This window comes from Geotrypetes seraphini, chromosome 5 (genome assembly GCF_902459505.1).
Source record: "Geotrypetes seraphini chromosome 5, aGeoSer1.1, whole genome shotgun sequence".
NCBI lineage: Eukaryota > Metazoa > Chordata > Amphibia > Gymnophiona > Dermophiidae > Geotrypetes > Geotrypetes seraphini.
The window spans coordinates 163660511-163686141 of NC_047088.1; the positions used below are offsets into that span (position 1 = coordinate 163660511).

Here is a 25631-nt window from a genome sequence, read left to right on the forward strand (position 1 = left end):
AAAAAATTTCTGGGGAGAACACTGAGCTCAGGGAGGATCCAGTACATAACCTGACGCAAAATATAGGCTTGTTGTTACCTATAAAATAGGGAAAATTTACCCCCCCTCCAGAATTGGCTTTTGTAAAGATACTAAGGTAATTCTTACTGCTTTCCCCAGCCAAATAAATTTTGTCAGAATACTATTTTATTTCTTGTAAAAATACCCCTGAAAAAACACTGGCAACATGCCCATTTGGTAACAGACTACAGGCAGAATCATCATCTTAACTGTTTGGACTCTCCCCTACTAAGATAGATGTAATGGGTTCCAATGCTCACACATTTCTGTGACCTTCAGCAATAAAAATGTTTCATTTACTTTCATATTTTTTTCCAGTGTACTTTTTATCCAAATACCTAAATATTTTATACCCTCTTCCTTCCAAAGAAAAGGGAATGTATCAAATAATACTTTTGTACAATATACATTTAGTGGAAGAACCTCCAGTTTATTTTGTAACCAGAGAATTTTCCAAATCTATCAATCAGATCCGGTATATGCGGAATGGTGTTTTTTCAGGATTTCTCAAATGAAGCAATATGTCATCTGCATAAGCAGAGACTTTGTATTGCTGACCTGCATATCTCCTCTGCCTGCTGAATAGCCAATAACAAGGGTTCCAATACATTGTCAAAAAGCAAAGGAGATAACGGACACACACCTTTGTCTAACTCCCCTTCTAAGACAAAAATGTTCAGAAAAATTATTATTAATGTATAATCTTGCATAAGGGGAAATATATAAGGTTTGAATCATTTGTATAAATCCAGAACCAATACCAAACCAGTCCATTGCTTGATATATGAAGGTCCATTCCGCACGATCAAAGGCCTTTTCTGCATCCAAGGATACAGAGAAAGTCGGATCTTCCAAAGTTTTTGTTAGATTTAACATGTGAAAAGCCAGTCTAGTGTTGTTTGTTGAATGTCTCTGAGAAATGAAACCCGTTTGGTGCATACCGATAATATAAGGGAGAGCCTTGGCCAAGCGCAAAGCCAATAACTTAGCCAGAAGTTTTAATCAAAGAAATAGGCCTGTAATTTGAAACCAACGTAGGATCTTTATTTGGCTTAGGCAAAACTATAGTTAAAGATTCTGCCATAGTGCCTATAATATAACCTTTAGTCAGTTGAGCCTGATATAAATTTAATAGATGAGGTAATAGGGTAATTTGTAATAGGGTAATTTGAAATGATTCTCCCTCTCGCCGAGATTCTCGGCGAGAGGGAGAATTAGAAGGGCTTGAGCATGCGCAGATGCATGCTCAAAGCCGGCAGAGACTGGGAAGAAGATCTTCAAGCGGCGCTGGCACTTGTGGGCTGCGTGCCGGTGCCAAAGGGGGGGTGAGTTAAAGTTGGTCGGGCGGGGGGTTCCTGTTCTCACGGGGGGGGTGCCGATTAGAGCGGGAGGGGGCCCTTTGCGAGCGGGGGGGAGCAATGCCAGTTATCGGACGGTGCTCGCAAATTGAGTCAACACTCGGTTTGCGAGACACGTTTTGCGAGAATGTTTTGCTCGTCTTGCAAAACACTTGCAAACCGGGTTACTCGCAAACCAAGGTTTGACTGTATTATTGAATCTCCACACAGGTCTATTACAATCTTGTACCTCAAATTTTAATTCAATCCAAACTCCAGCATGATCTGATAAAGCAATCAAATCTATGCCAGCTTTGGTTACCTGTTGAGCTAATTGATCTGATACAAATATATAATCTATTCTTGAAAATGATTTATGAACCTGGGAGCAAAAGGAAAACTCAAGAGCATTAAAATGGAGAATTCGCCAAATAACTTTTAATCCACAAGATTACTGGGTTGTTTATCCAACAATGGATCCATAACAGCATTGAAGTCCCCAGCTACCACTAGATTAGAGGCAGCCATTGGCAGAAGAACCTGTTGAAGAGTCGTAAAAAAATTCTGCTTGATTTGAATTAGGGGCATAGATACAAAACAGCGTCAGAACATGTTTCCCCAAGGTCATCCGTACTTGAACCCATCTTCCTGAAGGATCTGCAGAAATAAAATTAAATACAGCTGAGTATTTCTTATGGACTATAGCCATTCCCGCTTTCTTACCCACAGCCGGCGCAAAAAACATTGCTTGACCCATCCTTCCTCTAGTTCCTTAGATTCCCCCACATTCAGATGAGTTTTCTGTATCATACATATATCTGCACCTTGCTGCTTTAAAATATTGAGCGTTTTCTTCCTTTTAACAGGATGATTGAGGTCATTAACATTTAGAGAAAACAATTAAAAATTCATTGTAAAATTTCAAAGAAGAGAAACCATATTAGTATACCAAATACATCTCGTAAACACCTTTTGTTCAATACACATCCAAAACCCCTTAAACCCCTCCCCTTTCCCAACCTCCCTTATCATACGATTACTTGAAGACATATAGACTAGCAGCCATATCCCTCCCCAGGCAATCTAATTCATTACTTCCCCTTATATAGTTATAATTAATCAACCCCTATAAACTAGAAGATTTCATGAATACAAAAATAAATATATAAATATTCTCTAATAAGTGAATAAATAATTAATAAATATTACAACAAAATAAATAAGTTCCCACAATTATATCAAAACCCCCTCTAATAAACTAATAAACATACTTATATCAATGAGACCTAACATCTGAAGTTTTAGGGACATATATTAGGGAATAAATGTAAGGTCCCATGGTGCCAAAGTAATTAATCTATAAAATAAACTTTTAAAATTAATAAACTGAATATTTCTATACCCTAAAAATCTCTTTTTTCCTCCCTCATGAAATTAAAATTAATCAACCCCAAAAAACTAAAATATTTCATAGATATCTGAATAAGTACATATTCAAAAAGGATGAATAAATAAATATTGAAGTATAGTAACAAAATAAATACAATTTCTATATATATGGAAATTCATTTAAAGTAAAGAAATTGCCTGAACCAATGGATTTAATTAATTTAACCATATCACCATTACACCAAAATTAGTGATTAAACATTTTGCCCTAAATCTACTTATAATTCATAACTGAAAGACATATTGTGAATTAATGAACTCACTGTATGTGTTTCTATGACACAATCAATCTTCCTAGCATCCTTAATCTTATCCTCCTATTACTACTGGACTACAACTTCACTTTAGGACTCTACAGCTCTCTCACATTTGAATATGAAAAATAAGCATATATAAGAAATAAATCCCTTTTCAATAAGTAAATGGCAACATTCAGAATGACTAGCTTTCTCTCATTTTCCTTGTCTCTGTAGTGCAGGTGATGTGCCCTCCTCTGTAAAAAATCAGCATGTGTCACTTGCTTCTGGGTCAAATTCCATGCTGCCTCCCATTGTTGCTACCGATGCACCTCCGTTAAGACCTTCCAAGACCCTTTAATTTAGGCACTCCAAGTTTTCTTCACATTACTTTTCTTTCTTGCTTCGCAATTATGAGTGGGCGGATTCTCAGGTATCAACCAGAGCCGAAATCGAGGGCAGCTGTCTGGCCACAAGAAAAATCCGCCGGAGGTGGGAGCAACACCAACAGTCACCAGCAGAGGAGGGAAGGAGGGCACCAGCCCACTCGCTGCCCCCATGCTGTGTGTCTACATCCGGCAGCAGCAAGCAGGCTGGGGGAGGGCATAAGAGAAAGCATCTGGCGCTCCTGCAAGCCCCCCACCCAGAAAGTCGCCTGGGCTGCATCCCACAATGACAGCCAAGCAGAACGCCACTCCCACAGGACAGGATGGGCAGCATGCCTCCAAAGTTTTATTTTTCTTTCTAACTGATCTTTCCGGCTGCCTTCAAAATCAAACCTCCCACCACTATCCACTGTTCTCGGAATGCAACTGACAACGTCCATCCTGGACAGAGCCACCAACTGGGCCTCAAACCCACCAACAGTGACTGCCAGGGAGGAGGAGGAGAGGGAGCGGTGCCACGATTCAAAATCAGCGAAGCCTTCCCGCGATTGAATAGGTGGAAGGAAGAAGGAAGCGCTATGCTGGGCAGAAGTCTAGCACACCGGACATGGGATCTGAGGCACAGGACCTGTAGTTCCTTGAGGAGCTGAGGCTGACTCATCCCCAATTCTCCAGCTTGCATTGCCTGCATCCGCGTGTTATACTGCCCTTCCTCCAAATCCCTGAATCAAGCTCCTTATTTACCGCTTCCTTATACACTGTCTGGGATCACTGTAAAAATTCTTCATCAGAAGTGGTGGTGATGAAGGAAGGCAAATCTCCAGGGCGCATCCAGAACGACAACCCTGCCCCCGATTCTCCAAGTCAAGGTTCACTCACCCTCCCATGTCCACCGGGATCTCCATCGAAGGCAGCAGCCACAGGCCCATCAAACTGTGAGTAATTTCAGCAGGCAGCAGAGGCCTAAACAAATGGGCTCATAGAATCACAGGCCCCAGAACAGAATGAAGACAGTTGAAGGCCGTACCAATTGCTCCGCCCACCTCTCACATCATCACTAACCTCCTCTGACATCAGATATAAATCTGTATATGATTAATATAATGAGCTGCACTTTCTATTTAAGTATAGAATTCTCTCTTGTTTATTTGAATGGAAAAAAAAAAAACTGCTCACATAGTTTCATTACAGTTTAAAGTTAGTTGAGACGTCCAATTCCAGATATTTAAAATAAATTAGAGAACCACATAAAATAAATATAAAAACACAGTTTCCACTGACAGGATTGTTTATTGGTGTTTATTGATTAGACAAAAACTCCTTCAGTCTTTCAGGGTTTTCAAACTGGTAAAATTTGTCCTTGTATGTAACCCTCATTAGAGTAAGGTAATAAAGCCCATACTTTTCCCCAAGCTCCCTTAATGGTTGTCTCAGTTGAAGGAATTGCTTACGAAGCAGCACTGTCTCTCTTGCAAAGTCCGGGACGAAAATAAGTTTTGAATTCTTATAAGATATATTTTTTGTTTCTTTTGCCACCTTTAGGATCTCCAAAACGTGCTGGAAGTGCAGTAGGTGTAAAATTATTGGCCTAGGTCTTGCCTGATCATGAGGTCTCCTTCCCGGGATCCTATGTGCCCTATCTATTTCAAGTGGAACTTTTAAACTGAGGGGAAGTATTTTTGGAATTACTTCCTCCAAAAATAGATATCATATTTCTTCCTTCTGCCCCCTTCTTTAGACCCAGGATTCTTACATTATGTCTTCTTGACCTGTTCTCAAAGTCCGCTTTTCTATTACTTTTAGGATCACATGATCCACTTTACATTGCTGCTGCTCTTGTTCTACTTTCTCCACTCTGATCTCCATATGATCCATTCTGTTGGTAACCATATCCATTTTGTTACTCATATTTGCCATTTCTTCTTTCATCCCAGCCATCTGTTCTGTCACCTCCTTCAGAGCTAATCTGATGTTTCTCAGCTCCTCCAATAATTCAATCATATCTAATGCATCTACAGGCAGAGGAGTCTTGACAGGGGTGGGTGGGTCTTTTAGCCTTTTTGACTTCCCAGCAGATTTTGCAGCAGTTTCAGGCTTATATTGTTTAATGGAAGCCATTAGTTGAAGGTTTTCAGATTTTCTGTCTTCAAAGGAGAAAAAATTGTAAATCTGTGAACCAGTAAAGAGTGCCCAGGGAAGGGAGCTCAACAGCTACACAGCCATTTACTATGTCTCCAAGTTCTGGAATCTGATACAATAGTTCTCTCTATCAAAAGCTTATAAGAAGCTGTATAAATGTGAGTGCTGATTGTACTCAGAAAGGTGGGTTGTTATGCTCCATCTTGGTTATGGTATAGTTTAGAGTTTATTATTTATATTCCACCTTTATACAAGGCAGATCACAATGTACATACATAATAAAATACAAAATATTTCCATTTGATTAATTAATTGTTTTGATTGCAGAGCAGAACAAAATTGACTTTGTTGGGGAGTTCACCTTGTTATCATTATTTCTCCTATTTAGAAGTTATCCATTGCTTTGGTATACAAACTGAAGGGCAGTGCCCAGTGACACAAAGAAGCAGAGCTAAAGAATCTGTTTGATACCTTCTGTAAGTTTCCCGTGATTTAGGGGGATAAAACCTATAGTGCAGATTATTGTACCCATCTACTGGAAAGAAGATTATCAAGGTAAGAACATTATCTTCCCTTCCAACTTTACAAATCTTTTAATGAAGGGAATTATTTTTAAATATCATCGTCTGCCTCAGATCCACCAAAGTCTGCCATATCATGTCTAGGGCAATCTCACATAGGATAACTGTAAGAGAAGTTGGTAAATCAGGTTTCAGTTTCAAAGAATATAGTTCAAGTGATGCTCTTCAACTGCTCCCTGGAACAGGTTCCCAGACCTCTGCCCCGTGTCTGGCAAGTGAGCCATAGCTTCCTGAAGTTGCTCATTTTCTGCTGGGCATTGTTCCATCTTCCCTCATTCCAGAGCGTCACTACCAGCTCCTGTGTGGGAATCCATCAAAAGCATCTCCAGCAGTCCTGTAGAGTGCAATTGGGGAGGAGGTGGTCTAGTTTCTGGAATGAGGCTGACTTTGGGCTCAGGAAGAGAAGACGGTCCTCCACTTAAAATCTATTCCTATAGCAGCATTCTTCAAAAGCATCTGTGAGCCGAGTTTCTGAACAAATTTGTTAATAATGCCAACAATGGGAGAAGAACCCTACTAAGAAGAGTGAGCAATAGCTTTCTTGTATCATTTAGTCATAATTATAAAGGAGAAAGCTTCAGACTAAGAGAAAACTCCAGTATGTCAGATCAGTTGGACATCTTCAATCCTCCCTGAACATCGTTCTTAACTGCCCCCCCCCCCCTCGCAAGATACTGTTTATACCGCCTAGGTAATAGTTGTGGCCGAAGCACGATTACAATAAATTGGTTTGGATGCATTTAGTTTTTGAACTGCTCATTGACTCTTTGGTCTTTGTCTCCTCTGTGACCCTGCTGTGATGTTTCTTCTTTCTGTTAACACAGTTTATTAATAGCTATGGTCTCATTGCTTATAATGGGACTTGTGCTAAAATAACATGAGTTAGTGGTAAAATATCATGTTTTAATGGTAGCCCATGGTGATAATAAATATGCCTTTTAATATTCTGATTTAAAAGAAAATTTTAAAAAGCATTCTTGTGAAGACTGGCAACTTTTCTGCCTCATATGATGGCAGCACATTTCCTTTGGTGGAGGAATAGCCTTGTGATTAGTATAATGGGCTAAGAATCAGAGGAACAGTGTTTAATTCTCACAGCAGCTCCCTCTGACCCTGGGCAAATCACCCAACCTTTCATTGCCCCAGGTACAAAAAAAACTTAGATTGTGAGACCAGTAGTGGGAGAGAAAGTACCTGCATTGAATGTGTAAACTGTTTTTGTTCTACCACAGAAAAGCGGTATATCAAGTGCATGATCCTTTATCCCTTAGAGTACATGTGAAGGAAACTGTAGCAAGGAGGTCATGGAAGCCACATTTAGGCTTTTAGGTAGGAAAGTGAAATTCATAATCTCCAGGATATGGTAACACACAAGTTATTTGTCTTTATTTAGCAAGTTTTATATCCCGCATTATCCACACAAATTGAAAAAACCCCAAAACATAAAAACTATATAAAATGTATATAAAATACATCTAACTTTTAAACATTCTATAATAATAACAAAAAATATAAAACTACTGTTTTAGTAGCTATTCACTGCAAATATAAGACCACTGCACCATATGAGCTAGCACAGTTCATTTATCTGCTGACATAATTTGATTGACTCTTAATAAAATGCCTTTTAAAATGGGTAATCTTTTTTTTTTTTAATTCTTTATTCATTTTTAAACTTTCAACAAGTGTAACAATATACAATTGTGCACTTTAATATCACTTACTAATCCATCAAAAACTAATTCATAATAAATACCCTCCCTCCCTCTATTATAAATATCAATAACACTTTAACTCAAGATGTCATTAAAATGAACCCATCCTCCCCTCCACCCTATACTTTAATAAGACAAAAGGGGAAATATAAATTATTAGTTATAATCAATCCTAATGGGTAATCTTAAAGATACTGGTTTTACCTATCATTATAATTATCCACAGTACTGTGCATATTTATATACTGATCTTTTTTGTGTGTGTTTAACTTACCGTCTTGTCTTCTTTTCATTCAGTTTATCTGTGATGTCTCTCAACTACATAAGGTGAGGCAGAAATTGGACTCGTTAGGTTTATTCACCTTGTCTGTCACACTTGAGTTCATCCCAAACACCATGGTACAGCTCTCAGATGATGAAATGGACCATGCATCTCACCTCTTCCAGCGTATTATGGATCATCAGGATGTAATGAGAGTCTATGATAACATTGAGTGATACAGGACAGTTGTGGACAATGTACACACACTTATATGCTGTGGGTTATTTTGTAAGAGTGAAATATTTTAGGCCAAGGCCCTGCTTTTCTGGTTGTACCCACATTGTATAGTTAGAGCTTGAATTCAAGCTTTTGTTCAGGTGGAAATACTGTTGTAAAGCCTGTAGACTTTCACTGAACATTCAAGACAAAGTTATAACTTTAGCAGATCGACACATTATCAAGCTCAGTTGGCCATTACATTTAGAATTAAACTTGGCTCTTCAAAGATTTGCTATAGTTCCTAAATTAGTAAAGGTGATCTCTCATTTTGGTTTATGGCATGTTATATTTAGAGTGGAACAAACAAATAGTGCATTTGCTAAGAGTACTTCCTTAGTGTCCATGCCCAAATAGTCCAGAAGAAAACCTCAAAGCCAATGTTGCTCACCTTGAGATCTAATGCTGTCTTCAATTCCTCAGTATTTCTACTCTAGCAGATGGTGCACACATACAGACTTATTGAACAACTACAAATAGCTCCAGGTTTCCAGTGAAACATAGACTAATTGTTCGGTGCTCTGAGCAATCTTTCAGAAAAGACTTGGGGCTAGATGCACTAAAACGCTCCGATCGGGTACCACTGGTCACTAAATGAGTTTCACAAAAACACCCCTCAACAACCAGGGCTACGCCTCAAATTTATGAAAAAAGGAGAAAAAGACCTCAGTGTCTAACAGGGGCCATAAAAAAGCTTCCCAAATAGACAAGCCAGTCTCAGACAGAATTTGAAACTGGCAGACACATCCTTGGTCAAAAAACTCCTTTAGACTCAATTACTCTTCAGAGCCACACTATTTATGAAATTTTTGAAACATTGAAACAGAATGTACCAAAAGAAATGTGTGGCTCTGAAGAGTAATTGAGTCTAAAGGAGTTTTTTGACCAAGGATGTGTCTACCAGTTTCAAATTCTGTCTGAGACTGGCTTGTCTATTTGGGAAGCTTTTTTATGGCCCCTGTTAGACACTGAGGTCTTTTTCTCCTTTTTTCATAAATTTGAGGCGTAGCCCTGGTTGTTGAGGGGTGTTTTTGTGAAATTGTAATTTATTGGACATCCCTTCTTGTGGATTTTGTATTCACTAAATCAGTTTGACATGTTTAGTGACCGATGGAATTTGCTGACCCAATTCTCAAAACAGCTCACCACATGTGGTCGTACATTCTCTAATTCTGGCATGCAAACAACCTCAGTACTATTAAAATGAGGTCATTAATATTAAAAGCAGCCAGCTGATCAATGACCTAATATTATATGCAGTGTTCTCCCTAGCGTGTTCCAGCCGGGCGCATCGCCCAGCTACTTTAAGTGAGTGCCCGGCTGCCATTTTGCAGCTGCAGAGACCGCGCTGGACCAGTTCCGGGATCTGACATCAGACTCGTGACTCGGCGGTGGTTCGCGCATGAATTGTCAATCGCCTGCTTGTTCCGGTTTGCCTGCACACCATACTTGAAGATGAGCATACCTTTCCTGCCTGAACCACAACTTCAGCAGCATTTAATTCAGCAAGCAAACCTCGGATAATGCCTGTTCTTCCTCTCAGATCAGGTCTAACTGAGCATGAGCAGAAGAACCAACATTAGCAACCAAAGGATTTTCCACGAATCACGCCACAGCTCACGGTGGAGTACGGGCGGGGAAGGGGTAATTTGCATAGCGTGCCAAAGGGTTGTATTTCGATTGGTCCAACGCCTTAGCACGCTATGCAAATTACCCCTTCCCCGCCCCTACTCCTTCACCGTGAGCAGGGAAGGGTAATTTGCATAGTGTTTTAACATCAACCTATTAAAACATTTTCGCCCACGCTCCAAAGGTCCGCCCCTTCAACGACCGAACTTTTGTTTCCCACTGTGCTGAGTGACCAGGCAGAAAGTTTTGGGCGGGTTAGGTTGATGGTTCTAACTTCCCTCTGTGCTTTCAGCAGGGTATTTTTGGAGAGAAAAAAAAGTTGTAAGCTCTTTCAAGCAGAGACTATTTTCTTACTTTTAACTCTGTGCAGCCTGCGTTGTCTGGTAGACCTATAGAAATATTTAATAGCAGTAGGTCCTCCAGAAAGGGGGAAAAAAAAGAGTCCAGGGCCAGACTTGGCTGTGCCTTTCCCTCTTCTTTCATCACAGAGTGTTTGGGGCAGGTTAAGCCCAGACGAGCAAAAAATAAAAATCCTTGTAGCACTCACTGGTTCCTGTTAAAGTGACACATCTGCCATTCCTTTTATTGTTCATATCTTGCCCTGCCGTAGTGTAAGTGTGCACTGAATAACCAATAGGCTCCCACGTTACCACTCAAAAGTCTTATTCATAGGTACTTTTCATTTTACCAACATGAGTAAAAAAAGTGTTCAGAAAACAATGCTCAGTTATTTCAGAAAAGAGACGCCACAAACCAATGAAGGTGCAGCGTCAACTGCTGATGTGGCAATTTCAGACAAAGACATTGCAGAGGCTGGTCCATCAGGGGAAATCTTTTCAGCACACACTCTGCCAATTGATAAATCTAAGCACCGCTTATCCGGCATAAACAATGGTTTAAAGAGTTTGATTGGCTAATGGTCAAAGAAAATGGTATGTGGTGCTCATTGTGCATGAAATATTCAAACAAACACCTCCCAAGGAGGGAGTTACCTTGAGTAAATCTGCCATGCACAAGAATTCGAAAAGAAAGCTTGCTGGACCATGAAAAAAGTAAAACACACATTGAGTCTTCTTCTGATCTTTTAAGAAAGCGTGTACTAGAGCAAACTGGAATCGGTCAAATTGAAAGATCTGTATCTATGTTAAATAACATACAGAGAGATGCCTTTGTGGGAGCTTTAAGATCCATGTATTGGTTGGCAAAAAATGAGTTACCACATACAACGTTGTTTGAAAAGCTGTTGGAACTCTGTAAAGAAATCTCAATGTTGGTAAAAATGCACATTACACCTCAGAAAGAATAATGCAAGAGCTACTGGATGTCTTAGCATCAGAAATAAAGTCTAATATACTGAAAAATATGCATGCTGAAAATTTTTTCAGTATTCTGTGTGATGAAACCACAGACATCTCAGTTGTAAAGCAATTAATTATTTACATTAAATATGTTTGCCAGGTCACTAAACAGGTCAAAATTAGTTTGTATCAACTCACAATATGAGTGATGGCAAAGCGGAGACTATAACCAACACACTGAGTGAGACTATGGACATACTAGGCTTGAAAACTGCTAATCTGGTTGGACTAGGGTCAGATGGAGCAGCTGTTATGATTGGGAAACAGAAAGGTGTGGCAAAACTGCTTAAAGATAAAACATCTGGATCTTGGTCAACTGCCACTGTGTAAATCAGTGTTTTTCAACCTTTTTTGGGCAAAGGCACACTTGTTTCATGAAAAAAATCACGAGGCACACCACCATTAGAAAATGTTAAAAAATTTAACTCTGTGCCTATACTGACTATATATAAAGTAATTCTCTTGAATAGGAATCAAATAAACACAAAGAAAGTATTTTATAATTACTTTATTATGAAATATTAAGTAAACAGAATAGTGAAAAATTATAAAATACTTTATTCAGTGCGAAACCTGGGCCTGTTTGGCTGAACACAAAGCTGATATTCTGGCTGGAATCGAAGAAAGACACACACGTAGCTCTTCGTCAACAGCCGTTCCCTTCACTGCCCCGTCACCGTCACCGCCATCCCTTTCACCGCCCCGCTGCATCCATATAAGCCTTAGTACTGTAATATTTAGCTTATTCCTTTCTTATAAATCAAAGTTCCTGCTGCTGAACTAGAGAAAGAGATGTTCAGCTGGCAGGGCTTTGTTTATAAATTTTTATCAACACAACTAATATACTATTTTATCCTAAAGCAAAAAATAAATAAATAAATATAATTTTTTTTTCTACCTTTGTTGTCTGGTTTCTGCTTTCCACATCTTCTCATTCAATTCCTTCCATCCACTGTGTGTCTTCTCTCTACGTCTTCCATTTGCTGTTACTGTACCTCTCCCTTCACCCCCCCCAATTGGTCTAGCACCCATCTTCTTCCCTCCGCTCCCCCATAGTCTGGCATCTGTCTTCTTCCCACTCTGTCTTCCACATTTCCCTTCGGAAATGTTCCTCTCCACCCTCCTTCAATGTCTGTCCTATTCCTTTCCACCACCACCCTTCCCTCCCTCCTTTACCATCTGTTCCTTTCTAATACCCTTCAGCTCCTCTCACGTGGCTTATCTATCTACCTTCCTCCCTCTTATTTTCATGGCACGTTACAATGTAATTTGTGCAAGCCACTGGAGCCTGCGAGCTCGGTCCCTGTCCCATCCCCACAAACCATCTCGCTTCTGTGCTCCTATTTTCTCCATTTCTAATATCTCCCCTATGTATCTGTCATTGCCCCCCCCTGTGTCCATATACCATCCCCATGGCATGTCCCCTTTATGTCTCTGTCCCTATGCCCCATGCACATAATTTCCCCTCTTTCTGTTACCTTCCTGTGTCCAGATTTCCCCTATCTTCCTCTTCCATACCAGTGTGTCTCTTCTTTTCAACCCCATCTAGCTTTTTTCCCTTTTTCTTCCCCCCCCCTGCTTCTAGCATCTGGCTCACCTGCCTGTCCTTCCCTTTCTTTCCTGCTGTGGGTTTTTCTTTCCGTCTTCATCCCCTTGGCCCAGAATCCTTTTCCCTTTCACTCCCTCCTTCCAATTTGAGCCGGGAACACTAGCGATTGCACGGTCCCCGCAGCCACCACTCGCCTGCCCAATCGATCCTACTGTTTAGCCAGCTCTCTCCCTTCGCCTCACCTTAGTTTGTAGGTTTTGTTTTTCGGCGACATGCACGCTTTACCAAAGAGCCACGCACGTGCGGCTGCTCAGTGTTCAATCTTCTGCTCTGCTGCAACTTCCTGTTTCCGGTTGCGTCAGAGCAGAAGATCGAAACTGAACAGCAGCGGGGACCGGGGGAGTCTCATGGGAGCGCGTGCGGCCTGAGGCCTAATCAGTGTCTGCACCGTACGGCACACCAGGCAACATCTCGCGGTACACTAGTGTGCCGCGGAACAGCGGTTGAAAAACACTGGTGTAAATCATCTCTTGCAAGTGCCCAAGCAGCAGTTGCCATACCTTATTTAACAAAACTGAATGACATCTTAAGGCAGCTGTTCTATTTCTTCCAAAATTCTTCAGTTAGGATGGCTGGTTTAACAGAAATGCAAAATATTCTGAACATTCCCCAGATTAAGCTGAAAATGGCCAGTGACACTAGATGGCTGTCTCATGCTTCTGCAGTACAGTAACTACGACAGTGCATGATGAGTATCATAGCTGTGCTGGAAAGAGAGGCCACTGAACGAAATGACATCACAGCTGAAGGATTAAGCAGATGTATTACCTTTGCTGTCCAACTTATCTAAGGCTTTGCAAAGGCAAAATGTCAATCTTACCGAAATTGAGCCAATTTTGCTCGCCACAAAATTGTCCATCATGGAGTTGAAAGACACTCCTGGGAGATATTTTCAAAGAAGAATGGTCAGATCTCCACATTGTCTATACACAGAGTGATGTAATGGCATTCAAAATTGCAATATATGATAAATACCTAGAGACAGTTGTCAAGCACCTAGATGCAAGATTCCCTGACATGCCAACTATTTCCAGCTTTTCAAAAGTTTTCAATGCAGAAACTCACGATTCAAGTGAGTCTGCTGAAATTATTTTTGCTTATTACTCCAAAAATGGTAGCTCTCCAATTTTAAAATATGAAAGTAGCAGGCAAGAATGGACAGTTGCATCAAAAATGATCAGAAGTCAATCATACAAAGACTTCAATCCAAAACAAATTTTACTAAAAATAGCAACAACATCAGAGCTCAAAGAGTCATTTCCAAATTTAGCCAAACTAGCTCATATTGGGCTAGTGATCCCAGTGAGCACAGCTGAATGTGAAAGGGGGTTTTCTGCCCTTAAATGGATCGTTATGTTTGAGAAATCGCATGAATGAAAGCACACTAAATAATCTCATGCTGATCTCCTTGGAAGGGCCCAGATCCTGAGGACTTTGATTATGGGAAAGCTGCAGACAACTGGGCCTCTAGGAAAAAAAGAAGAAGAAATATTTAACTGAAGACACCTTCTGCATATGCAAGTTGGATTTGAAGGTAAAATTATGTCCTTAACCTGATAATTTTCTTTGCTTTAGTCACAGCAGATGAATCCAGAGACTAGTGAGATGTATCAAAGCAGTCCAAACTAGAGAGCTGCACGGGAACGGGGACGACGGGAATCCCGCGGGCATCCCGCGGGTTCCCCCTTTGGGTCACGGGGATCCCGTGGGGACGCCCCTAGGGTCGCGGGGATCCCGTGGGGACGCCCCCTAGGGTCGCGGGGATCCCGTGGGGACACCCCCTAGGGCCGCGGGGTTCCTGCGGGGCTGGATGTACTCAGTCGCGCGGCTCTTCTCCCTACCTTCTCTGCTTGCAGCACAGAGCCGAACGGAAGTCTTCTCGACGTCAGCGCTGACGTCGGAGGGGAGGGAGGGCTTAAATAAAGCCCTCCCTCCCTCCGACGTCAGCGCTGACGTCGGGAAGACTTCCGTTTGGCTCTGTGCTGCAGGCAGTGCAGGTAAGGAGGAGAGTAGCCTCGCGGTTCGAGTGGCTACCAAGGGAGGGGGCGGTCCGCCCCGCCACACCCCGCCCTGGTTGCAGCACAGCCGGCCAGTCCCCTTACTTTTGTGGCACTTCCCCGACCGACCGACAACAGCCCCGGTCCGACAATCCTCCCTGCCCTGTAGCCGCGAATCTAAATTATCTTCTTACAGCAGCTGTAATAAGGTAATTTAGATTCGCAGTTAAGGGCAGGGAGGTTTGTCGGACCGGGGCTATTATCAGTCGGTCGGGGAAGTGCCACAAAAGTAAGGGGACCTGGCCGGCTGTGCTGCACCCGTGGCGGTAGAGAAGGAGTGGGGAGAAGGACGCTGAAAGGCCATGGGGAAGACGGGAGGAGGGGGGGAAGGACTCTGAAAGCACTTGAAGACAGAGGAGGGAGAAGGACGCTGAAAGCACATGAGGAATACAAAGGGGTGGAGAAGGACGCTGAAAGGCCATGGGAAGGGCGGGGGGGGGGGGAAGGACTCTGAAAGCACTTGTGGAAGACAGAGGGGGGAGAAGGATGCTGAAAGCACATGGGGAAGACAAAGGGGTGGAGAAGGACGCTGAAAGGACATGGGGAAGACGGGGGGGGGGTGGAGAAGGACGCTGAAAGGCCATGGGGAAGACAGAGAGGGAGAAGGACGCTGAAAGGACATGGGGAAGCAGAGGGGGGGAGAAGGACACTGAAAGCACATGTGGAAGACAGAGGGGGGAGAAGGACGCTGACAGGACATGGGGAAGATAGGGGGAGAAGGACGCTGAAAGGAAATGGGGAAGAGAGAGTAGGGAGAAGACGCTGGCAGGGAAGAAGACAGATGCCAGACTATGGGGGGAGCGGAGAGAAGAAGATGGGTGCCAGACCAATTTGGAAGGGGGAAGAAAGGGAGAAGCACAGTAACAGAGCAAATGGAAGATGCAGAAGGAAGAGAGACAGTGGATGGAAGGAATTGAATGAGAACATGAGGAAAGCAGAAACCAGGCAACAAAGGTAGGAAAATAATTATATTTCTTTTTTTTTATTTTGCTTCAGGATAAAGTAGTATATTAGTTGTGTTGATAAAAATTTATAAACATTAGAGGCTCTGGTAGAAACCCATTTGCAAAGTATGTATTCTTCCCAATTAATATTTTCAAATTAATAAAGTCTTTTTGCTTATTTGTAAATGGGTTTCTACCAGAGCCTTTAATTCAGTAGCATAATTAAATGAAATAACTATTTCTGAAGTTTATATGGACGGGCGGGGACGGAGGGGATTCCTCGCGGGGACGGGTGGGGATGGAGGGATTCCTCGCGGGGACGGGTGGGGACGGAGGGATTGCTCACGGGGACAGGTGGGATTCCTCACGGGGACGGGTGGGGACGGGTGGGACTTTGGCGGGGACGGGTGGGGACGGGTGGGATTTCTGTCCCCGCGCAACTCTCTAGTCCAAACATAGGGAGAGAAATAAAGAAGCGAACGGAAAATCCCTCGCCCCCAAATCCTGCCCTGTAGCATGTGTCCAAGGAGATTCTACATTCCAGAGAGTATGTTACCCACAATCATACAGAGGCTACCCTCCCTAGCCTATGTGAAAAGGAGCCATCCTTGCCTGAGAACACCATGCTGTGGAAAACACAGCTACATCTCACGAATAGAATGAGTGCAAAGCAGCCTCCCATCATATCTGACAGGCCCCAAATATCCTCCTGTGGAATGGAACCATCATGCCTGGCAATGGTCCTTAGCTGATGTCAAAACCCATGAGCACCACCGCAGACCAGACCTTTTCCTCGCAAGGGTCTAGGGCATCAAGCCTGGAAACGGGACAAGGGAAGACTCCTCCTCTAACTGAAGGCCTCTGAAGCACAAATCTATACAGCTCCCTCAGGAGGCAAACTGTTGACCAAAGTCAAGAAGAATGCCAGAGGAGAAGCAATACAACAAAACTGTACCTGAGCCCCGAAGTGACAAGTGCCTTTCCCAGAGCCCCCAAATAGATACAGCAACAACATCAGAAACTGATATATCTGATCCAACTTTTAGCCCACTCCTCCACATGAATGACCCAGGAGTGGAAAGAACAAAACTCTGATCCAGAAAGAAAGAGCTGCAGCTAGCCCACAACTAGCCTAGCCCCAGCTGTCAGCCGGCCGGGATTAAACAAGGTATACTAGGCTGCCAGTGAAATGGTGCCCCAGCCAAGGCCAACCTCAACTAGGGCCTGCTGAATAGTGAGGGCAAAGGAATCACTGCCGGAGACGGTATCCCTCCTCCAAGAGGAGACAGACTGACAGCGGTGGCACCGGCAACTGCAGTGACATCCCCCTCTTTCGTGGCGGGAGGGAAAGGCCTTGGCCGACCGCCCTCAGGGCCTGTTGCTGCCCGTGCGCGACTACGACTGAAGCAGCCTCGGCTGTCCTATGCGACAAAGTAGTAACAAACTCCTCCCACCGGCATCTCACCAAAGAGATTGGTGACTTCTTTAGCCCCGCGCCCACAGAACAAGTGAGCTTATGGAACTTAGGTAGCCAGGTTCTTCAAGGGGGGAGGGGGGAAGGGACCCGATAGCCAGGTGTTGCCCCCCAAATGGCACTGTACAGCCCCCATCTCGCAGCTCAATTGAGGTCTGAGCCACAGGAAGCTTTCTCCCCTGAGGCCTAAAGCCGCAGGAACCTTTCTCCCCCACTGAGGCCTAAAGCCACAGGAACATTTCTCCTCCACTAAGGCCTAAGCCACAGGAACATTTCTCTTCCACTAAGGCCTAAGCCACAGAAATATCTTTCAAAATCCACCGTAGAATCCAGGAGCTGTGAGGAACCCCTGTAGTCCAGAAGGCACCACATCTAGTAGAGTAAGGGACCTGGGAGATTTCCAGATGTTAACTTGAAGAGGGTGAGGTAGGGATGCTGGGAGGGCCCAGGTGTACCTTCAAAGCTGAAACTTGATAGATGTAATCCTACTAGTTTCTGGATTCATCTGCTGTTGATGATGAGGAATATTTTTTCTTTTTCTTCATTAGGTTTCCCATATTTTTTTTTTCATTGTTTTCACTTTTCTTCCTGACAGCGACAATACTTGTGGTGCTTGGTTTATGTCATAACAATTGTTATTTAAAATTTTTGTTAGGATTGCAGGATCCTGAATTGGATACTTTTTAAATTTAATAAAAATATTCTGGCACAAATGTTGAACCTTAAAAAAGGTTGGAAAATAATTAATGATAATAAACTAATAAAAATAGTACACATTTAATTTTCTCACCACCAAATTTCCCCGTCCCACCCCACTCGGCAACTTTTTCAAGCCACCCGGCTGGAAAAAATTTCTGGGGAGAACACTGGAAACAGCATACCAGGCTAGATTGAAAGGCTATTCTTATGCCATATGGTCTCAGTGTTGGTCAAGTAATATATTAGAAACACAGAAATATGTTGGCAGATAAAGGCCAAATGGCCCATCTAGTCTGCCCATCCACAGTAACCATTATCTCTTTCTCTCTCTAAGTAATATCTTATGGCTTATTGTTTATTATTAATTTAATACACTGTCTTTCCTGAGAAGATAGATTTAGATTTATTTTCTGTTGTTCACTACTTTGAGAGGAAAGAATGTCATTTGTCAAAGGAAAATAAAATAATAGTTCTAGAAATATATTACTGGCATCATATCACTAGCAATATATTACTTTTAAAAGTAACAAGTTACTTTCCAAAAGTAATATAAAACAGTCACTAGTTTCATTAGGAAACATAAATATGTTACAGTTAGTAGTCTAGGTAGGTTACTGTGTAAAATAATGTATTATTTGTAAAAGTTATTTATTTATGGATTTATAGCCTGACTGCTCAAAATGGGTTACAAGTTTACATACATAATAAAGTAGAACAGGGTATAGTAATGTAGAGCATGACAGTACATTTTAGGTCATGTATGATAGGACAATATATAGGGGAACATGATAGTAGTCAAAAAGCATGGCATTACTTAATAGGATATAACAGGACAATATTTCATGCAGGATAGGGTGGTGATGTTATGAGCTTCACACTACATTATAGTGCCTGACAGTATGAAGCGCGGTAAGGCAGTACATAATAGCATAGAAGTGCATTAGGTTGCTTGACAGCAGTGTTCCCGCTAAGCTGCGCTGGCGTGCGCTGGCGCACAAAATATTACATCGCAGCGCACAAGTTTCTCGTCACAGCGCACGGCGTACGGCAGATGGCAGGGCGGCGAGAGGAGAATCGGGCGAGTTGGCTCATAACTTGCTGGCGCCCGATATTTTTAGCTCACAGCGGAAAAAAGTTTGCTCACAACACCCGCCCGCTTAGAGGGAGCACTGCTTGACAGTACATGGTATGGCAAAGAATACATACAGAAGCATGGCAAGAATATGACAAAGCATGGCAGTACAATACATACCTGTGAATGATAATATATGTTAGGTGTGGTATAGCATTGAATGTTTGGCAAAATGTGGAAATATTGGCAATGACAGTACGTGACACTGCAAGATTAGTACATAACAGAGCATGACAATATGTGTTAGGTATGACATGGTATGGAATGTATGGCAGGGCACAGTAGTATCAGTGATGGTTGATCTTGCTGCACAGACAAATGGTATTTAGATTGGAACTATTTTATCGAAGGTCAAAGGAAGAGGTGAGTTTTTATATACACCCAACTCTGGTCTTTATTTACCTTATTTTTACTATATTTCTGTAGTGTCACACACATCATTTTTTATGGAACAGAACTGACAAGTAAAAGGAAAAAATGGGCACAAACAAAAGTTTTGGAATGAGGTACAGTATATCTAGGCACAGAGTGACAGTTTCTACAAGACAGCCTATGAAGCTGCTAAGAGAGGGAAACATTTTGGCTAGTCCAAGTTTTAAATTAACATCTCAAAGCAGTGCGTTAGTTGTAGTCCATTATTTAATCCACTGAAATCAGTACTGCAGTTTGCATATATGCATGCACCCCGATGGGGTGACTACAAATTCACAGCTGGCTTGAAATCTATCTGGAGCTCATAACTTCGAAACTCGGACTGCTCCATTGCTGTTCCTTGTTCTGCCCTCCCCTCGCTCCCCTGCGCGTTCCCATTTCACAGGCATTATTTCAAATTAAAATAAATTTAAAATAAAAGCTATATACTAATTTGTGTTCACACAGCAAACATTAGGCTTTCGTTGTCACCTACAACAAAAGCGGGAAGTACCTACGTAGCATAATTGACTGATCGCTTTCCCTCTCTGCCTTCTCCCCGTTTATTCACCGTTAATAGGAATATAAGTCCAGCGTTTCTCAACAGCGATTACACCTCATCCAAGCTGCTGTTGCCCGAGTCGCAATACTATCGAAAGAAAAGAACACTAACAAAACTTACAAAATTGTGCTCAGGATCGCACTGGACAATCCAATGTGAAAACCTCACCTAACGCGTGCTGTGATTCCAGGAAGAGACAGCCTCTTCCTCACAGTATGGTGCCCTCTATGTTCCAAAAACAAATGCAAAACTGCAACCTGCTTGGAAACAAGGTAAAAAGCCAGGATTTGCTGGATTCTCAGGATCTCCAGGATGTAGGGCACACTACCTTAAGAATGGAATGCTCATTTTTAATGACAGCAACAGGCTGTCTTTCAGTGGGGAATTTCTCTGTAAAGTCCCGCCCCCTATGATGCAGTACTATTCTTCTGTGGGTGGGCTTGGCAGAAGATAATGATGTCAGCAAAAGGGGAGGGGACTTCATGCAGAATGACAGAAAATCAGACAACACAGTGGGTGCAAATTGCAGAGCTAAAAAGTGGAAGCTGCTGCAGGGAGTGATTGTGGGGGACTGAATGAGGCATAAAACACAATTAATATGTTCCAGAAAGAAGAAATAAAAATAGCATACAAAGTAAAGTGAAAGGGGGGAGGGGGGACAGTGGCAGGAAACATCCACATTTTGTACTCCTACCTTATCAAAAGCACAGGACCTACCAGGATCCTGCAATTCTGACCCCAGGAAGAGCTGAATCTCTCTGGTTTCAGCACCCTCAACCACCTATAAGGTAGGAAACATCCATTTCATGCTCTCTTTCTCTATCAAAAACACAGGATATGTCAGGATGTTTCAGGATGTACCAGGATCCTGCAATTCTGACCCCAGGAAGGGCTGCATCTATCTGGATTCAGCACCTTTAACCACCTATAAGGCAGGAAACATTCAGTCTATGCACTCTTTCCCTATCAAAAGCACAGGATATGCAAGGATGTGCAGGATTTGCAGGATATCCAGGATCTGTCAGGATCCTGCAATTCTGACCCCAGGAAGGGCTGCATCTATCTGGTTTCAGCACCCTCAACCAAGAAACATCCTCAATCAAGGAAACATCCATTATCCCAGGACAAGCAGGCATGATATTCTCACATGTGGGTGACGTCATCTACGGAGCCCCGACGCGGAAGCATTTTCAAGCAAACTTGATTGAAGATTTAAGTTTGCTCTGCTGCTCCACGCATGCGTGCCTTCCTGCTCCATTAGGGGGTGCATCCCCTCGTGGTCTCCAGTTCAAAATTTTCTGCTGAGCCTAGAAGTCGTGTTTTTTCAGGCTCTGCCCCAACTGCCTTCTAGCACCGCGATTTTTCTTGTTTTTCATCGTTTAAGTCGCTGTGCGCAAAAATTTTTCTTCTTAAACTTGATTCCTGCTTCGTTTGACCGACCCGGAGGCTTCCGGGTCCCCGTGACCGCGTGGCTACTCGAGCCGCGGCCACTTTCGATTCTATGTCCCGGCCTTTGACCGGCTTTAAAAAGTGCACCCGGTGCAAGCGGCTTCTTTCCATCACAGACCCGCATCGCCGGTGCATCCTCTGCCTGGGGGCCGCTCATCCAACCGACTCCTGTCCCCAGTGCGCTACTTTCCAGAACCGAGCCCTCCGTCGAAGGAAAGCCCGCATGGCGGATCTTTTCGCCCCAGACCAACCCTCTACCTCGGCCTCGAGGTCGGCCCCGGCCTCGGTCCCGGCCCCGAATACCTCGGCATCGCCTCGAGACTCGACTCCGAAGTCCTCGGGACAACAGAAAACCTCGGCTCCGGGTAAGTCCCCTCTTCCCTCTTCAGGTTCTGTACCAGTGAAGAAACCAACCTCGGGGACACCGGCGACGCATGGCGGAAGTCCCATGCTTACAGCCCCGACGAAGCCCTCCAAGCCTTCGGGCCGTGCCTCCACCACACGGGAATACTCTGATACGAGGTCGCCCCCAGTGGAGTGCACCGAGGCAGGGGACATGCCTTCGATGCTGTCCTTGCCCGTCTTCCAGGACTTACTCCGAGCAATGATCTCGTCGGAGCTGTCCGCTGCAATGGCCCATCTACAACCGGCCTCTGCCTCGACCTCGACCCCGCATGTGCCAGACCATCCTGAGCCTCGCGTCGAGCCACCTCGGGGAAAAGTGCGCAAACTTCGCCGCATCTCATCCTCCTCGGACTCCTCACCGAGGCACCCAAGGCGCTCTCCCTCCACAGACCGCCACAGGGCAAAACGTCGGGCTAAACCAACAGAAACCTCGAACCGCCGTACCTCTAAGAAGGCCCGGGGCTCCCCCACTCTACGAGGCCGTTCACCTACACCTCGTACGGGACCGCTGAGGGTGGCAGAGTTATCACTCTCCAACTCACGCATCCTCCGAACTCCCCCTCGGACCGGGGCTCCGATCCGAGGTTTCGGGCTTTCACCAAGGGAGTCCGGGTCGAGGTCACCGATTAGACATCGATCGGTACCCCGAACCCCGGCATCGTCTCCGAGGGGCTCCTCGAGACGTCGGAGATCCACGACCCCGGAACACTTTCACAGTGCTTCCCCGGTCTCGGCGCTTGGATCGGAGCAGGAACCTCGCTACTCGAGGGAAGCCTCCCCTTCCTTCTCCACCCGACGGAGGTCTCGTTTACCGACCCCGCACGGGGCCTCGGGAACATCCCGACCATCCTTCTCACGCTTTGTCCAGGACATGGGCCACGCTTTGAATTTAGACCTCCAGTCCGACTCCAGATACTCTAAAGAGTACCTGAACTGGATATGCCATCACTGCCCAGAGAGTCCCTTCGCTTACCGCCTAACCCGATACTCCAACAGGCTCTCTTCAGGAACCTGGAGACCCCCTATATGGTCACAGTCGTGCCCTCCAAAATGGAGGCCAAGTACCGTACAGTACCCTTTCCGGGATTTGAACAACCACAGCTCTCCCACCAGTCACTGTTAGTAGAATCCTCCTTAAAAAAGGCTCACCCCTCCCGGGTCTCAGCGGCGGTCCCCCCAGGCCGAGAAGGCCGAACCCTAGACAAGTTCGGCAGGAGACTATATCAAAATGCGATGATGGCCTCTAGGGTGCAAAGCTACACTTTCACCTTCACATCCTACCTCAAACACCTCGTTGGACTACTGAGAGCCTTTGAGACTGACCTACCGGCCTCCCGCCAAGGAGCCTTTAGCCTGCTTTTGGAATCCCTCTCCAACCTACGCCTCCATCTATTCCACGCGGCCTACGATGGCTTCGAACTCTCCTCCAGAGAGGCAGCCTTTGCTATTGCCATGTGCCGACTAGCTTGGCTACGCCTGGTCGACATGGACCCCAACTTACAGGACCGGTTGGCTAACCTCCCCTGCGTGGGAAAAGAACTGTTCGATGACACTATCGAGACGGCTACAAAACGCCTCTCCGAACACGAACGCTCGTTTGCCTCCCTCATCCGACAAAAGCCCAAACCGCCCGCGTCCAGGCCGTATAGGGCCCCTCTGCGCCGCTACCCACAAAAATCCACTCCTGCCTTCTTGCGGCCTCCACCCAGGCGTCCGCAAGCCCACCACCGGGCCATGCTCAAATCCCAACCGCCTGCGACTACCAAACCACCCCCGTCCTTTTGACGGGATGCGCGGAAGGGGCGGGCCCCCTCCGCCATAGTCCCAGGCCTCCTTCCCATCGGGGGTCGCCTCAAAGCCTTTTACCCTCGCTGGGAACAAGTCACGTCGGACGCATGGGTCTTTTGTGTGATCTCATCAGGATACTCTCTCAACTTTCGGACCATTCCTCCGGACAACCCCCCAAGGAATTGCCCTCCCAACCGGACGCAGCTACCCCTACTCCTCTCCGAAGCTCGAGACCTGCTTCGCCTGAGAGCAGTGGAGGAGGTTCCCCCCGACCAACGGGGGAAGGGCTTCTACTCCCGTTACTTCCTGGTACCGACAAAAACAGGAGACTTACGCCCAATACTAGACTTGAGACACCTCAACAAATTCGGGAAATACGGGAAAAATTTTGGATGCTTTCCCTACCGACCCTCTACCCCCTGATTGACGAGGGCGACTGGCTCTGCTCCCTCGATCTGAAGGAAGCGTACACACATGTCCCAGTGCACCCCGCTCACCGCAGGTTCTTGCGTTTTCAGGTAGGGGACTGGCACCTACAATATCGTGTCCTCCCCTTTGGCCTAGCATCGTCACCTCGGGTCTTCACCAAGTGCCTCGTGGTGGTCGCAGCAACCTTACACTCCCAGGGCCTCCAGGTATTCCCCTACCTGGACGACTGGCTGATCAAAGCCCCGTCCATGGAAGCGGTTATCTCAGCGACCCAACAGACTATTACCTACCTACAAAGTCTGGGGTTCGAGATAAACTTCCCAAAATCCCAAATACGCCCCTCCCAGTCCCTACAGTTCATCGGAGCCACGCTGGACACGGTTCGCCTCCGTTCCTTCCTCCCCACTCCGCGTCTAGAGGCGTTAGTAAGTCTGAGTCGAAGGTTTTCCCTGCTGACCTCGGTATCAGCTCGGCAGATGATGACTCTTCTGGGCCACATGGCCTCCACCGTCCACGTCACACCCTTCGCCCGCCTCCATCTGAGAATCCCTCTCAATGGCGTCAAGACCGGGACCCGATCGACCGCCCCGTGACAGTGACGCCTTCTTTGCAACGATCGCTCCGCTGGTGGGCCGACTCTTCAAATCTTTCCAAAGGTTTGCTCTTCCTCACCCCACTCCATAGCAAGATACTCACCACGGACTCGTCGGAGTACGCTTGGGGAGCCCATCTGGACGGCCTACGCACTCAAGGGATGTGGTCAGCAGAAGACCGTCGTTGCCACATCAACGTGCTAGAGCTTCGGGCCATCTATCTCGCAGCTGTAGCTTTTCAACATCTGCTCCACGACCGAGTGGTTCTCATCCAGGTAGCAATGTACTACGTAAACAAACAAGGGGGAACAGGGTCCTGGTCCCTTTGCCGGGAAGCCCTGCGCCTCTGGAAATGGGCAATCTCCAACAACACCTTCCTTCGAGCGGTATACATACAAGGAGAACAAAACTGTCTGGCAGACAGACTCAGCCGCCTCCTCCAGCCACACGAGTGGTCACTGCACTCTCAGATCCTACGACAGGTGTTCGAAAAGTGGGGGACGCCTCAAATAGATCTATTCGCATCCCCCCACAACCACAAGCTGCCTCTCTTCTGCTCCCGGATGTACTCCCCGGACCGGCTCGAGGCCGACGCCTTCCTCCTCGACTGGGAGGGAAGGTTCCTGTACGCGTTCCCGCCGTTTCCTCTGA

The 25631-nt window shown here is 45.0% G+C and overlaps 1 protein-coding gene and 1 long non-coding RNA gene across 3 annotated transcripts in view; one reads left to right on the top strand and one right to left on the bottom strand.

Moving 5' to 3' along the window:
* Window positions 1–8681, top strand: part of LOC117361173 (translational activator of cytochrome c oxidase 1) — a 111566-nt gene extending 102885 nt beyond the window's left edge. For both annotated transcript variants that reach the window (XM_033946154.1, XM_033946155.1), the window contains one exon: window positions 8201–8681. In XM_033946154.1, the coding sequence (XP_033802045.1) occupies window positions 8201–8401 (201 nt within the window). In that variant the 3' untranslated portion in view covers window positions 8402–8681. The remainder of the gene's footprint in view (window positions 1–8200) is intronic.
* LOC117361174 lies at window positions 1808–20684 on the bottom strand. Its single transcript, XR_004539599.1, has 2 exons — window positions 20437–20684; window positions 1808–2054 (listed from the first exon to the last, which is right to left on the bottom strand). It is a non-coding gene; the product is annotated as an uncharacterized LOC117361174 (long non-coding RNA).
* Window positions 20685–25631: the final 4947 nt, after the last annotated feature.